Raw genomic sequence first — 14,382 nt, 5'->3', positions numbered from 1 at the left:
CGCTTTGTTAAATATTTGCTAATTAGATTATGTTTTTGTTCAGAGAAGTAATTATTCATTCTAAGGCTTCTTTTATTTAGTAGAATATAACAATACAAAAAATATTTTTTTTAAAAAATATTTTTTAAAGAATATTTTCTATCAAAATATTTTCATTGTATCAATTTTATATTTTAATAAAATTGTTAAAGTACATAAAAAAGAAAGTTAATGGCTTAATTTTATTTTTCTAATATGCTTTTCCTATCTCGAGTTTCTTGTAATTTTTCTTTCATATGACCATATTCTATTTCATTCATTCTCTTTCCTCTCTCATACTCATCTCCAAACCAGCTCTCTTGTTGATTTTCCTCAATCAATTAGCTCACCAATAAGCTCATTCTTATTGAAATTTAAATGCAATCCTTTATCTTTTAAATTTTGATTCTGTGAAATATTTTTGTTTTTATTTTTCTCAACTACTGGTTATTTTATGTTGTTTTGAAATTGGAGGTTGGTTAAGTTTTAGTGTTCATAATTTTTTATATTAATATTACCTATAGTCAAACTTAAACAAATGTGAAATAACTTCAAATTGATGAGGTCACATGCATATATCCATACAAGAAATAAGACAGCACACAAAATTGTTAAAAAATTTTTACTTTTTTATGTGTATCTAAATATTTACCCTAGGACAGTCCTTTTCAACGTCTCCCTCTCTTTATGTAAAAGGAAAAATCACCTTATGCTCCTCTCACAAACTAACAAATTCCAATTTCTCTTCCAACACTTCTATTTCTTAGATGTTATCTAAATGCTGCATAAACACTTCAGTTTCTCCAAGGACATTATGTATTCCTAGTTGTGTTTTTGCATTTATTTCTGTCAATGCCATGGAAACCATGAAATAAATATAAACATAAAAGTAAGGCATTTTAGTTTAATTCTTAGTTTGCACAATCACTTTTGTCAATTTTTCTCTCCACAAATGAATTCAGCAAAACAGCTTACTGAATTAACATGGGGGAAAAAAAGCATGTACAAATGTAATCCACCTGAAAGAACTGAATCTATATGACCACAACTTGGTAACAATATAGATCATTTTGCATCAAGATTACCTTCAGCTTTACAAATGACCATGGACTTGGAGCTTTTGTGTCTTATGCATGATCACAGGAAGCCTCTGGCTGATGATGCTTGGATCACTATATGCTGCAGAATCAGAAGGATAACCTTTCTGCACCATGAAAGACATCAATGCATGAATATCGTAAAACACTTGTTACAACATTGTGCTAGCAAAACAATCTCAGGTAGATACCTATGTTCCAAATGCCTACAAAAAAGGAGGGGGGGAGGGGGGGCACCCGCGCCGGGGAGGGGGGAAGCAAAAGCACCATAGCATTATAATATCTTACAAATTGACAATAGAATCTCCAATATTAGCCCATTTGTTGAAAGTCATGAGAATGGAAAATGCTAATGGATCTATACGAAAAAGGTTGTCATGAGAATGGAAAATGCTAATGGATCTATACAAAAATGCTACTTTACCCATGCAATTGCATCCATTTTAAAAGCTATTTTTAAGTACTAAGATCATTAGGCCAAATGGCCAAAAAAATTCCAACCCTTGCACACATTTTTAATTTTAGCCACTCCTTTTAATTTTATCAAGTTTACTTGGATCATATGATGTTAACAACTTGAGCCAATTGACTGAAATTGACCAAAAACATTATATATTTAGATCATTTGGCCATATCTTTATACAAACAACCATGTAGATTCCAAGAAAAAGCCTAAATAGTGAAACAAGCATCCTTTTGGTTTTGGATCCTTTAAGCAAGAAAAAAAGTTGGAAGAAGGAAAGGTAAGAAGACTGTTGGAATATGGAACTTGAAGCAAGTCCCACATCTGCTGTGCATGAACAAAATGAGAGCCTTATAAAATGATGCAAAACCAAATCTAAATGGCTTAGGCAATGCACCCCCGCAGGTGTAAGGGGGACAGCCCATTACCCCGTGAGGATTGGCCAAACCCAGCCAAGCCGTAGGCCTATGAGATGGTGTAAGGGCATAATTGATGAGAATGAAAAGTTTGGCGGACACTTTTATAAATATGGGAAAGTGCAAGGGGGTGTAACCACTGAGACATACTGATGTCTCCTCCTGCCAGATGTCACTATGTTCCTAATGCTCTTTAGGAGGGTGTGACTGGTTGGCCACTGGTGAGCACGGTCGGGCCCAGCTAGTTGCCGAATTTGGTGTCAAGCTCTCCACCATCCCCAGGGTCACTGGCGCAAGGGCATGACTCTAAGTGAGCTCCCTACGTACTCATGGTACTAGGCGGCGGGCATCGTGCTCTCGGAGAAAGGAGCTCGGTGTCTCCATGAAGAAGGAGCTTCATGGACACTACTAGGCCGAGGGGCTTGTAGAGCGCGTCTCTCCTAGGCCCGAGGTTTCCATATAAGGCTGACGATGCTGCTCAGTATAAGGGCCAATAATGCTACTCGGTATAGGGGAACAAATATTATACATTGGCTTTGAGTTCAGGCATACGGTCGGATGATGCTTATTGCCTTGCTTTCGGAAGTTGCTTGTGGATGTACACGATGAAGGGCGACATCGTGCTACAAGGAATATCAATGCTCAATTACTGGGCTAGATATGTGAAAGACCCTCGATAAGAACACTTGAGATCCTCTATAAGGGGAAAGACCCTTGAATACGAGTAGGTTGGCCTAGATTGGGTGAAAGACTAGGCGCCGCACGGGACTACTGTCCGAGTTAGGAAGTGGCCCCGTGACAGTTGGTATCAGAGCAAGGTTAGTGCTCGCGATGGATAATGATCCATACCTTCCTTGAGAAACCTTCGATTGTGTGATGCACACGAGATACAAAAGTAAAGAGAAATGATGGAATGCGATGGTTATTGAATAAAGCGATGAAAGCCAACCGTGTGTTCACCTTGAGAAGGGGTGAGCGGAATATACAACCCCAAAATGGGGGAAGGGCATGATGTCCTTATTCGAAACATATTGTGGCATGCACAACGTATAAGTGATATGTTGGGCAAATGAGTATTCTTGATGTTGTTGAGTCCTTAAGAGGTGGTATGCGAGTGCAGTACACCAATTGGGGATAATCAATGCAAAGGATGCTAACGCGGGCAAAATGGGGTACGAAATTGGCAAATGACATTGACCAAGCAAGTAACATCATTTGAGACTTTGGTCGGACAAAAATGAGACGATCGATATTGAGAAAACATTAGAAAATATGGGGCAAATGGTAGCCCTAAAGCCATTGAGATGGTGAATGACCCTTGTCGGCTGATGATATACAATACTTGGGATTGCTTAAAAGACTAGGAAAGTCTTAGAGATGTGTGGGGACGAGTAAGCCCCAAGGATTGATAAGACGATTGCGAATTGTTAATAGACTGTGGAAGTCTTTCGAGATATGGGGTGTGCTATCCCCAAGAGATTAAGAAACCAATGACTTTTCTCACTGAGATGGTGTCTTACCCTAGTTGGGTAAAGAGATGGAAAATTCGAGATAGCTTAATAGTTATGTGAACCTTCGGAATGATGGGTTGAAATACCCTTAATTGATATTGAGATGGTTGTTTTCTCCCCTGGAGATTAACCATTGCTGTTGGCTGCTATAACCTTCAAATGAAGGATGAGTCCTGTACAGAGTCCCTGAATAAGAATGTTGCTATTCGATGAATAACATAGAAAGTGAAACTGTTGCTTGAGTGCAACTTGAGACGAGACGGTCGTTGCGTGCCATTGATGGCAAGTTCGGATTATGCGTGGATTCTATTGAATCCCATTTAATTACGAGGCGATAGATGCTAAGAGCTGCTGAAGTAAAATCAGCTATGAGATAAATTCGAAAAAGGGACAGGTGGATCCCAAATAATGTTGCGTAAAAATTGAATTGGCTTACAATAAGCCTAGAAAGGATATAAAACCCAAGATCCAATTTCGAAGGTAACGAGTTGGCTTGTGGTAACATGAGAAAGGGGCGGAGGCCCAATTGTGCATGTAAGCACTATGAAGTTGAGTTGGCAAACGGTAGCCCGAATATTCATATGAAACTCGAAGTTTCGGATGCCTAGTACTGGTAACTAGGTCATAATGCTGATGGTGGTAGCTTATATGAGAAAAAGCTTGCCAGAACAATCTTAAAATACGAGATAGTGGTGATGAGAGCCACATTGTGATAAAAGTGGTGATACCACTTGTGGGAGGGCTGCACGCCTCATTAGATATAGTCTTTTGAGGAGAGGGTAATGACTCCCCGATGAATTGGGTGTGCCAATAGAGCTTGAGGCCACCTATGAAGTGAGAATACATAGAGATGATGAAGCACTTGTCAAGTGACATAGAGTTATGGGCAAACGAATGATCTTGGGATCACAATTGTGATGATAGTGGTGTCAAATAGGGTTCTAGACATCTGTGGGAAATCTAAGCAATTGTGATGGCCAAGCATTTAGATTGCGATAACGAGATGAGCTTGATAACTGTGGCAGTCGTGTATATGTGTTTTTCACCGAGGAAACTAAAATGAGAAGCATGGGGAATAAGAGAAGTCCCTCGAGGCAATCTTGTGGAAATTTTGTAGGTAGAAATTTTGCAGGTGGAGAGTGCAATCATAAGCAATATGGTATCCCTTCGAGGTGTCAACCACATTCCAAGTGGAAGATGAGAAGTAGCAAAAGGTGGAGACCTCAAGAGAACATGAATGCCAAACTCACTTTGTGGTGCCCAAGATGAATTAAAACCAAACAGGAAGAGAACAAAGCGAGCAGAAGCAATTGGTAGCCGAGAATTGTTTATTGTCGATAGGCGGTAGCATCAAGAGATGGGTGTACAAACAATGGGTGTGCAGTAAGAAAGGTGGGCAAAACTAGCATGAGCAATGAGTCCCACGAGCATAATATGAGTTCTAGAGAGGAACGTGGTGATACACGAAATCGGTAATGTGTCAGTTTCTCTATTCATTTACATAATGATTATGTTGTTCCTTATTAGCAACTATAATAATAGAGCTTAGCTCCGAAATGGAATACTATTACTTCTTTATGCTTGAGTCCATATATAACACTACTATTTTCTATTGTGATTATTTTGCGAGGTACTTACGATGGCATAACTATAAGGCAAAGCCACAAGAATAACTTAGTGAAGGTGGAGGATATTCATGCGGAGGCATGTTAATCACAATACGGAGAAATGAAGCATCGAAGGAACCATCACAACATGAGATATGAAGAATTAAGTGGGGGAGTATGCAGATGATTGAACAGATCCACCAAAGTGAGAACTCGTTGGAATGCAATGCCACGGCAACAACAGCGATAGTCGATAGGGTCATCAACTGTCTAAGTGGGAGAATGTGACAAGGAAGAATATGAGTGGGGCAACCACGCCACAATCCTAACACGAGGATGATATGACGAAAGTGTAAGAAGACACACACAAGTTCATATGAAGATACATAAGAGAATCATGAGATTAATATGTGAGAACCAAACATGGTGAATAATATGGAGAGGCACGGGATGTTCAGGAGAGCTTTGTTCAATAGGAGGTGTTCGGGGCAAATCGATGAGGACATCGATTGTCTAAGTGGGGGAGAATGTAAGGGGGACAGCCCATTACCCCTTGAGGATTGGCCAAACCCAGCCAAGCCGTAGGCCTATGAGATGGTGTAAGGGCACAATTGATGAGAATGAAAAATTTGGCAGACACTTTTATAAATATGGAAAAGTGCAGGGGGATGTGACCACTGAGACATACTGATGTCTCCTCCTGCCATAGGTCACTATGTTCCTAATGCTCTTTAGGGGGGTGTGACTAGTTGGCCACTGGTGAGCAAGGTCGGGCCCAAGTAGTTGCCGAATTTGGTGTCAAGCTCTCCACCATCCCCGGGGTTACTGGCGCAAGGGCGTGACTCTAAGTGAGCTCCCTACGTACTCATGGTACTAGGCCGCGGGCATCATGCTCTCGGAGAAAGGAGCTCGGTGTCTCCATGAAGAAGGAGCTTCATGGACACTACTAGGCCGAGGGGCTTGTAGTGCGCGTCTCTCCTAAGCCCGTGGTTTCCATATAAGGCCGACGATACTGCTCGGTATAAGGGCCAATGATGCTACTCAGTATAGGGGAACAAATATTATACATTGGCTTTGGGTTCAGCCATACAGTCGGATGATGCTTATTGCCTTACTTTCGGAAGTTGCTTATGGATGTACACGATGAAGGGCGACATCATGCTACAAGGAATATCAATGCTTAATTACTGGGCTAGATATGTGAAAGACCCTCGATAAGAACACTTGAGATCCTCTATAAGGGGAAAGACCCTTGAATACGAGTAGGCTGGCCTAGATTGGGTGAAAGACTAGGCGCCGCACGGGACTACTGTCCGAGCTAGGAAGTGGCCCCGTGACAGCTTGGGGTGGTTGTGGGTGGGGTTGAGTTGGGGAAGGGAAGAAGAGAGAGAGAGAGAGAGAGAGAGAGAGAGAGAGAGAGAGCTTACAGCAGAGATAGACTGAAAGGTGGCTTCTCTCCAGCAGCTTTCTCGAAGAATGACAGGGTCAGTGCAATCACCAAAAGTGCAATGCATGCGAGTGTCCCTTAATCTCATCAAGACTCCGTCAACTCTAAGCTGTGATAAAAAAGAGATTAGCAGGAGGAAAAGAAAAAGATCAGTCAAACAAGTTGTGTGAGGGGAACTCAAGATGTCACTTCAGAGTATCCAATAGAAGAAGATACACTTCTATTCTTATGGGGGGAAAACAAAAGTGTTTCTTTATATTGGACACATGATATTCAGCATTCAGGAATTTAAATTATACATACATAAAAGCATACATAAGTAGACTGAGAAATAGAGTGTGAGTGAGAGGAGAGAGAGAGAGAGTTTAGAATGAATGGTTCTTTTAATATGAAAAGGATGTGAGAATTTAGGAAATCAGGTCAAATAACTCACCCAGAATCGCAAAAGAAGAAACCAACAACTGGGCATGACTCTCTGCAAAATAAAAAAAAGTGATGCCCTCATTATGCATGTATCCTAACATTTTGCAAGGAAGTGCATCTATCATTACAGCCATTAAAGAATTAGCATTTACCACTTTCACAGTTAAAAGGGACACTCCATTATCAGCAAGCTCATCTTCATACAAGACTACCTGTAATGTTAAACAGACTACTTTCATCAAGGCAGGCACATATGTATTGAGAAGAGAACATCAAAATGACACTTTATGATTACTACCTCATCATAGAAAAGAATAGGCTCTTTTGACGACAGGGAAACCACATCAATTTGCTCCTTGCAGTCCCCCCAACAGAGGCTTGAGCTTGTCTCCAAGATTTCCCCACTTTCATTCTGATCACAAGACAAAGGATGATAGCACCATTTTCTAAAATAAGAAAAAAATTGATAAAGGAAACAACAATAAAACATCCATATTCTTATATGCCCCTGTTTACATTTAAGAATAGCCTAATTATTTTCTCGCAAGGGACCAGAGAGAAAAAAGTGCAAAGAAGGATCTTATGTTACTATCTAATTTATCCAAGCTATTGCATAACCTTTACATGAAGTGAAAAGGCAGCTCAATTATGAACTGAATCAAAACCAAAATTATTTTGGTTCAGTTCAGCGCATTGGTTTTTTATAGATAATATTTAAATAAAAAATATATATAAATATACATGGCTTGGTTTGGTTAATAATTGAAATGGACCAAATCAACAGATAATTTTAGAAACCAAAACTGAATTGAACTGAAAAGCATTGGTTCAGTTTGGTTTTTCTGTTTAAACTGAATAATGCTCAACCCTGAAGCATTTTACTGCTTGGAAAGTCTGCTTATTCTGTTCCAACTGGACACAGATGAGAAAAAAAAGTTTTCTAAATAGTAGGAGAAAGAAGAACAAGACAAACCTTCTTTGAGTCTACCTCGATTGTTTCACTTCCACAATATGGTGTAGTGAATGTATAGTCATAATCTAGTATCACCTGCTGGGACGGTTTGCTGCAAATTCACATTAGATGCTATGTGAGGAAAGAATAATCTCTTTCATTTGGTACATGCTGCTATATCAATTTAAAGACTTAAAATGCAACAGGAAGGCAGGAGAAAATGAGAAGGAAAAAAAAAATCAGAATGAATAACAAGTTGCCAGAGGCTCAAGTTGCACAAGTGAAGGGTACAATTTGATAATCAACATGAAACTCTGTCACATTATACAGGTTCCAATGAGAACTGATACTTTTACCTTCATATAGATGTACTAACTATTTGAATGCCAATGAGTGACAAGAACCTTGATTCGATCAAAGGACATCATAGCAAAAATAAGGGGAAGTTAGAAGAGAACTTCCTTGTTAAAAAGTTGCTTCATATTCTCTGTTTCAAACGTGTGGAAAGTTTTACAAGGAAACAACTTTATCCCATTTCAACAACTACAAGATGCCAGCCACTGAAATGATGCATCTATTTACTATCCTTCCATTTTGAAACAATGTAAATAGGAGTTAGGTTCAAGTGATTGATGTAAGTTTCAGTATAACCTATCCATCGTCCATCAGGACTTGGAGCCAATAAGCTTAATCCAACTGCACAGGTGCTGCCAACGTTGTCCATTTAAGTAACACAACAAGGTAGAGCAAAGCCTATGAAAATATATCCCCATTTTATCATGAATATTGACAGTGACACCCTAAAATACAGAAATTAGGGCCACACTACAGTCATTGTGGATACCAAGACATAATTTTGGGGCCTTATTGTCTTATAAATTAGGTATTGTTCAAGGAAGAAATTGGGGTTAAATATATCAAGGGCTTAGGGGTGAAATAAGCTAAAAAGAACTGAAATTAATCCTGTTCATGAACTTTCTGAACATACATACTCTATTCATAAACTCACTCTCTCTTTCAGTTTTCAAGTACAAGATTGATGTGTACGGACAAAAAAGACATCAGAAATACGGTAAAGTCCAACTAAACAGGGAATATCCTGACATTTTTTTCACTCTGCTTCTAGGAGTTTCCTAAAATCCTACCAGTCATATCAGATCTACTATGCAGGTTCTCAAAGTAACAGCTTAAAACCAAGTAATATAGGAAGGTTCCTATACTGGAAATTCACTTTCTTTAATGTAGATATAAAGTAAAAAGATTCAAGCAGTTCACAGAAAGTATCAGGACACATATCTGTTACACAAAGGGAGATATGTTGTGGAGCTAAGACTTAAATACAACCCAACCTTTAAGATGATATGCTACCATAACATGTGTGGAAGGCTTACAGGCCTCTAAACATCAGGGCTTTTGTTTGGTCTGCAGTTATTTAAAAGATTAATACTAATAATTGAAAGGCATTCTAATAAGACTTTATCTCTAGATCAGTGTGTTACATGGCATAAACATAGTGAGTCTCATTTTCATTCTTTTTCACAATGAGTTGACTTGGGCCATTTGGAATCATCTCTTTGGACTTCTTAACACTTTGAGACGCCAATTGGTTCATAATGGAAGAGTTTTGGAGGTACAAAGCAACCCAAATTTCTTTGAAATTGCACTTTCTTTTCAGTAAAAAGGGGCATATAGTTGTGCGCTCATTTTTGAGGGCTGAGTGTTACCCTTTTATCTATGGACTATGGTGGAATAGCTTGTTTGTCTTGGTGTATTTGACAGCTTATATTTCCAGGGCTTTCACAAAAAGATACCTTCAAATGTTATGCAATTCAATTGAAGGGCTCTAGTACATTAGTTTTTTGTTTTGTCAGTCACTCCCTTCAGGAGAATACTTTATCCTCTAAGTTGTAGCCTTAGTTCTCTCTCAAGAATTTCTTTTTTTTCCTATAAAGGAAAATTAATAAAAAAATCCAGTAGAATTGATGGCCTAACGCTTAAAATGTCACATTTTGAACCTTGAACAATTTAAGAATTCAATCAAATCCTGATATAATTTTTTCCTCCTAAATTCTTATTAATTAATAAAATATTGCAAACAACACATTTAAAGAAAAATTGTGTTGAGCAGAATACTTTATGAGTGCAATTTTTATAAGAATCAACTATTATTATTACAATTAAAAATTCAACCTCAGATCCAAAACTTCTTTAAAATTTCACAGAATACTCAACTTTTCCATGCAAACCATAGTCGATTAAAGCTCATTATATAGGTAACTAAAATTCTGAAGCAATTTGTCAAATAAAAAGAATAGATTGAGAGAAATTCGAGTTGAAATTTTTACATTTGAATTGTAATGATTGTAACATTTTAAACATCAGCACTTTAATTGAAACTGGTCACACACACACACACACAAGCCTTTTCTTTGAAATTATCATCCCCCACCAAAAAGAGACAAGAGAGAGAGAGAGAGAGAGAGAGAGAATAGAAAGATCCTCCAAAAATTGATATCCATTTAGGATTGGGGGAAAAAAAAGTGGAAAAAAAATTCTAAATATCCACTATTAAATTGGAAGAAATGAAAATGAGTGAGTGAATGAGAGGGAGAGAGCTAACTTACCTTCTGAATTTCCATTTTTCAGCCGCAGGAACTTCTACTGGTGGCAAAGCTTCCTGCTTCCAGCCAGTAAGGGCATCAAATGCATTGAAATAGATTTTGGTGCCACTATTCTCATGTTTAAGAACTAAAGAACTGTCCCCAAAAACCATCTCTGGTAAGTGAGATGTCTGAAGCTTTTGTTCCCATCTGCAAGCACATCAATTATCAATATTAAAATTATTTCCATAATTTGGGAATCAACTTTTCATGTCAAAAGTATATTCATGCTAAAGGAATAACAAAAATTACATGTCACTTGTAATAACACAGACTAAAAATTTGCACATTCACAGAGAATCTTCTAAACTTTAAATTACAAAAGTGAAATTGCAATTTTTTAGGGAACAAAATCATCCCCATTTGTAATCAATATTAATTACTAGCCCCATTCTACAGAGAGCCGACTTGGTCAGAACTTTTTTTTCCCAAAAACTTAGATCATAAGCAAGGATTCAATGAAAATAAGCCAAAGTGACCAATTTTGCAATATTTGAAACCAGAAAACCAAATTGAGCACCAAATCTACATGAACCCTAAACAAGCCGAATTTCCAATGCTAATAAACTACGATTGAAAAAACTTATTTGAAGCAAAAACATCATCTCAAGGATAAAGTTTCGGTTCTCTAACGCATGAAAAGCACTCCCAAAGTTTGCCCACTAAACGAACTCAAAATATATCAGGAAAGATAAGTTACGTGAATAGACAAAGCGAGAGAGATTACTGTAGAAGAGTGGAGGAGTTGAGAATGGAGCCCTTGCTGGAAAAGATCTCCCAGCCATGGATACGCAGTCCACGGCGACCGTCATCAGTCAACAGCTCGGCGCCGGCAGCTTTCAGGTCCTTCTCGTTGACTTCCACTGCCATGTTCGTGAGCTTCTTTCGTTTACTTTCCGAAAATTACCGATTACAACGGTTCCCCGTTTTTTATCTCGTTTTTGTCTTCGCGTCTTCCTTCGGTTTCTGATGGTAGCGTCCCTTTTGAGGGGCGTCGTGCAGTGCAAATTTATTTGACATCATTGTCGGATTCGGGTTGAACCGCTTTTTGATGGCCTTATGGTTAGTTGGTTACTTTATTTAAATTTTAAAGCTAATTAAATTATGTGCGTTATAACGTGTTACCAAATGTATTAAATTAATTTTTAAAAAGTTAAAAATAAATTATAATATAATTCTTAAAATTTTATTTAATTAATAAAATAGTCTATCAATTTAAATTTTATATTTAAATATTTTTATTTATTATATAAAATATATTTTATATTTATTTTTAAGTGAAATTATATATTAAAAGTTATATTATATTATATTTTAAGAATTTAATATCAAAATATTATATTATATAAAACATTTAAATCTATCCAATCACAATTTACATACTTCTCAAAAATATAAATAAAGCAAAGCAAATGAGTTATTTATCAAAGAAATTAGGGGTGGCATTAGGTTAACAAAATTGAATCACTGAATTTTTAATTAATTGAATTTAAAATTATTAATTAAAATAAATTTAAATTAAGAAAAAATTAAATTTAAATAAAAAAAAAATTCGATTAGCGATCGTTATAATCAAACTAATAAAAAATAAAATATATATTTATATTATTAATTAATTATTAAAAAAATAATTTATAATCTTTTTATTTATAAAAAATAATAAGTATGATTTAATATTGATAAAAGAATAAGTATAAGTTAAATATTATTACAAAATCTTAAAAATAATAATTGTTAATAAAATTATAATTAATATATTAATTAATAAAAAAACTTATTATTTCGATTTATTCGACTACTAAATTAAAGATTATAAAATAAAAAAATTAAAAACTTTTATAATTATTAATCAATAATTAAATTAAATTTACTCTTATCAAAATAATTATATTTTATTAATTTAATTCGATTACTAAATTATAATTAAATAATTCATATCCCTAAAAGAAACCCCCAAAACAAATCATTTTTTTCTTTCTTAATATTAACAGTACACAAATATTTTTTATTACAAACATTCAGGGGAACACATTGACTGAAGACACTATTGGTTTCATATTTAGCAAAAGATATAAATTTGAAAGCCAGTAGTAATACCATCTGCTGGGGAAACTAGGTGTGCAAGTGTTTTGCCATATAACATTATTGAATGGTTATAATCAGTGAAATTTGATTTAGAGAGATTCAATTAAAATATATAATTTATTAATAAATTACTTATTTAAATACTAATTAAAGAAATAAATTAATTAATGGTGATAATTCTATATAGTTAACTATAAAATCATTTCATAACTACAAAATAAAAATATTTGATAAAAATAAATGCTTTAATTTTATTTTTTAAATTTGATTTACTAAAAATTAAATAGAATTACTACTAGTTTAAAAATATAATGAATAATTAATATTGTGAATTGCTAAACCTAAAATATATTGATGGCCTAATATTAAAAAATTTGTCTAATTTATTTCAAATCTTTTTTCTTTAAATTATGAAAAGTAAATTCAATTAAAATTATAGATTAAATAAAATAAATGACATGTTTAAACTTCTAATATTATGAAATAATTTTTTTTTCTTTAACTTGAATATGAAGACATTTTAGTAAGAAAAAAAAAATCTAAAATAGTAACGAGATTATAAGAAAAAAATTACTAATATTTTAAATTGATAAAAAAAATAATGAGAGAATTATGTTAGACTTTACTTTAATGATATTGTCTAATAATTTAAATTTTAAAGAATAAAAATTAGTGATTGTAGATTTATTGGATGAGAAAAATGATGAAATAAAATTAAAGAAGAATACAGGGTAAGAGATAATAACTATTTAAATTTTTTTAGTAAAAGAATTTATTTTTCATTGTTATTATCATTTTTTTAATAAATAATTTGATTTTTTTTTATAAAATTACTATCTAATCCCTTAAAATTTTTAAAACTCTAAAGGTCACATACTCATCAAAATTTAATACAATGATAGAATTTTTTTTTTTTAAGTACTATTAGATACTTAAAATTTTCCAAAATTTCAGGGGCCAATGCCCTCCTTGGCTACAACGTGGCTCCGCCCCTGGTTATAATTGATCTGTTTAGTATTGCCGGTAGAGCTATCGTTAAGAAAAATATATTTTTGAATATATTAATTAAAAACAATTTAAAATTAAATTTAATAAAATTTAGTAATAATAACATTAAAATAATAAAAAGTTTTTTTCAAATAATTTTTTTTTACGGTATCTAAATTTTTTTTTTCGCCCTTGAAAAGCAGATTTAACCCTCTAAGACTCTAACTGTTAAATAGTTTTAACATTTCAACCCATCACAAGTCTTATGTGTTGCTAACCAAGGATAACAACAAATAAGATACCGTAAAAATTATCATACCTGAGCTTAATTAATATTTTTAAAATCCGAACTCATTCTAAATTTGGTTAAAATCCATTATCAACTACTTGAATTTATCTCAAATCCAATTATTATTATCCGAAAAATACTTGAACCAGTTAAATTTTATATATTTTAATTAAGAATCTACATAAAATTTTTTTTTTAATAAATTATATTTTAAAAATTTTAATAATTCTATAAATATTTCAATTTCGTTTTATATAAAATAAAATATGTAAAAATTTATAAATATTATTATAAACAATATATATTTTATATTTAATTAAATATTTATATAAATGGTTCGAGTAACAAATATCAACACATGAAATCCGAACTCAATCCAAACCCATAATATGTATTAAATTTTAAACTCAAAAATATTCTAAAATCG

General features: G+C 34.4%; 1 protein-coding gene across 2 annotated transcripts; it reads right to left on the bottom strand.

The window, feature by feature from the left end:
* Window positions 1–890: 890 nt before the first annotated feature.
* On the bottom strand, window positions 891–11,590 carry LOC110656973 (TIP41-like protein). Of its 2 annotated transcripts, none has more exons than XM_058135245.1 (8): window positions 11,322–11,590; window positions 10,559–10,744; window positions 7,956–8,046; window positions 7,281–7,394; window positions 7,135–7,194; window positions 6,993–7,034; window positions 6,540–6,668; window positions 891–1,222 (listed from the first exon to the last, which is right to left on the bottom strand). In XM_058135245.1, exons 1-8 carry the CDS (start codon window positions 11,462–11,464, stop codon window positions 1,112–1,114), a joined length of 876 nt encoding a protein of 291 aa, XP_057991228.1. In that variant the 5' UTR covers window positions 11,465–11,590; the 3' UTR covers window positions 891–1,111. The 2 variants fall into 2 exon arrangements, with proteins under 2 accessions (XP_057991228.1, XP_057991229.1); XM_058135246.1 differs by having other exon boundaries at window positions 7,971–8,046.
* Between the last annotated feature and the right edge of the window lie 2,792 nt (window positions 11,591–14,382).

This window comes from Hevea brasiliensis, chromosome 14, assembly GCF_030052815.1.
Source record: "Hevea brasiliensis isolate MT/VB/25A 57/8 chromosome 14, ASM3005281v1, whole genome shotgun sequence".
Taxonomy (NCBI): Eukaryota; Viridiplantae; Streptophyta; class Magnoliopsida; order Malpighiales; family Euphorbiaceae; genus Hevea; species Hevea brasiliensis.
Note: the sequence above shows the minus strand (reverse complement) of the source record. Positions and strands in the feature narration are given on the sequence as shown.

Coding starts and splice junctions, on each gene's coding strand:
- LOC110656973 (XM_058135245.1), bottom strand. CDS start 11,464: ATGGCAGTGGAAGTCAACGAGAAGGACCTGAAAGCTGCCGGCGCCGAG. Junction 10,745..11,321: donor AACTCCTCCACTCTTCTACA/GTAATCTCTCTC, acceptor ATGTGCTTGCAG/ATGGGAACAAAAGCTTCAGA. Junction 1,223..6,539: donor CCTTTCAGTCTATCTCTGCT/GTAAGCTCTCTC, acceptor TTCATGGTGCAG/AAAGGTTATCCTTCTGATTC.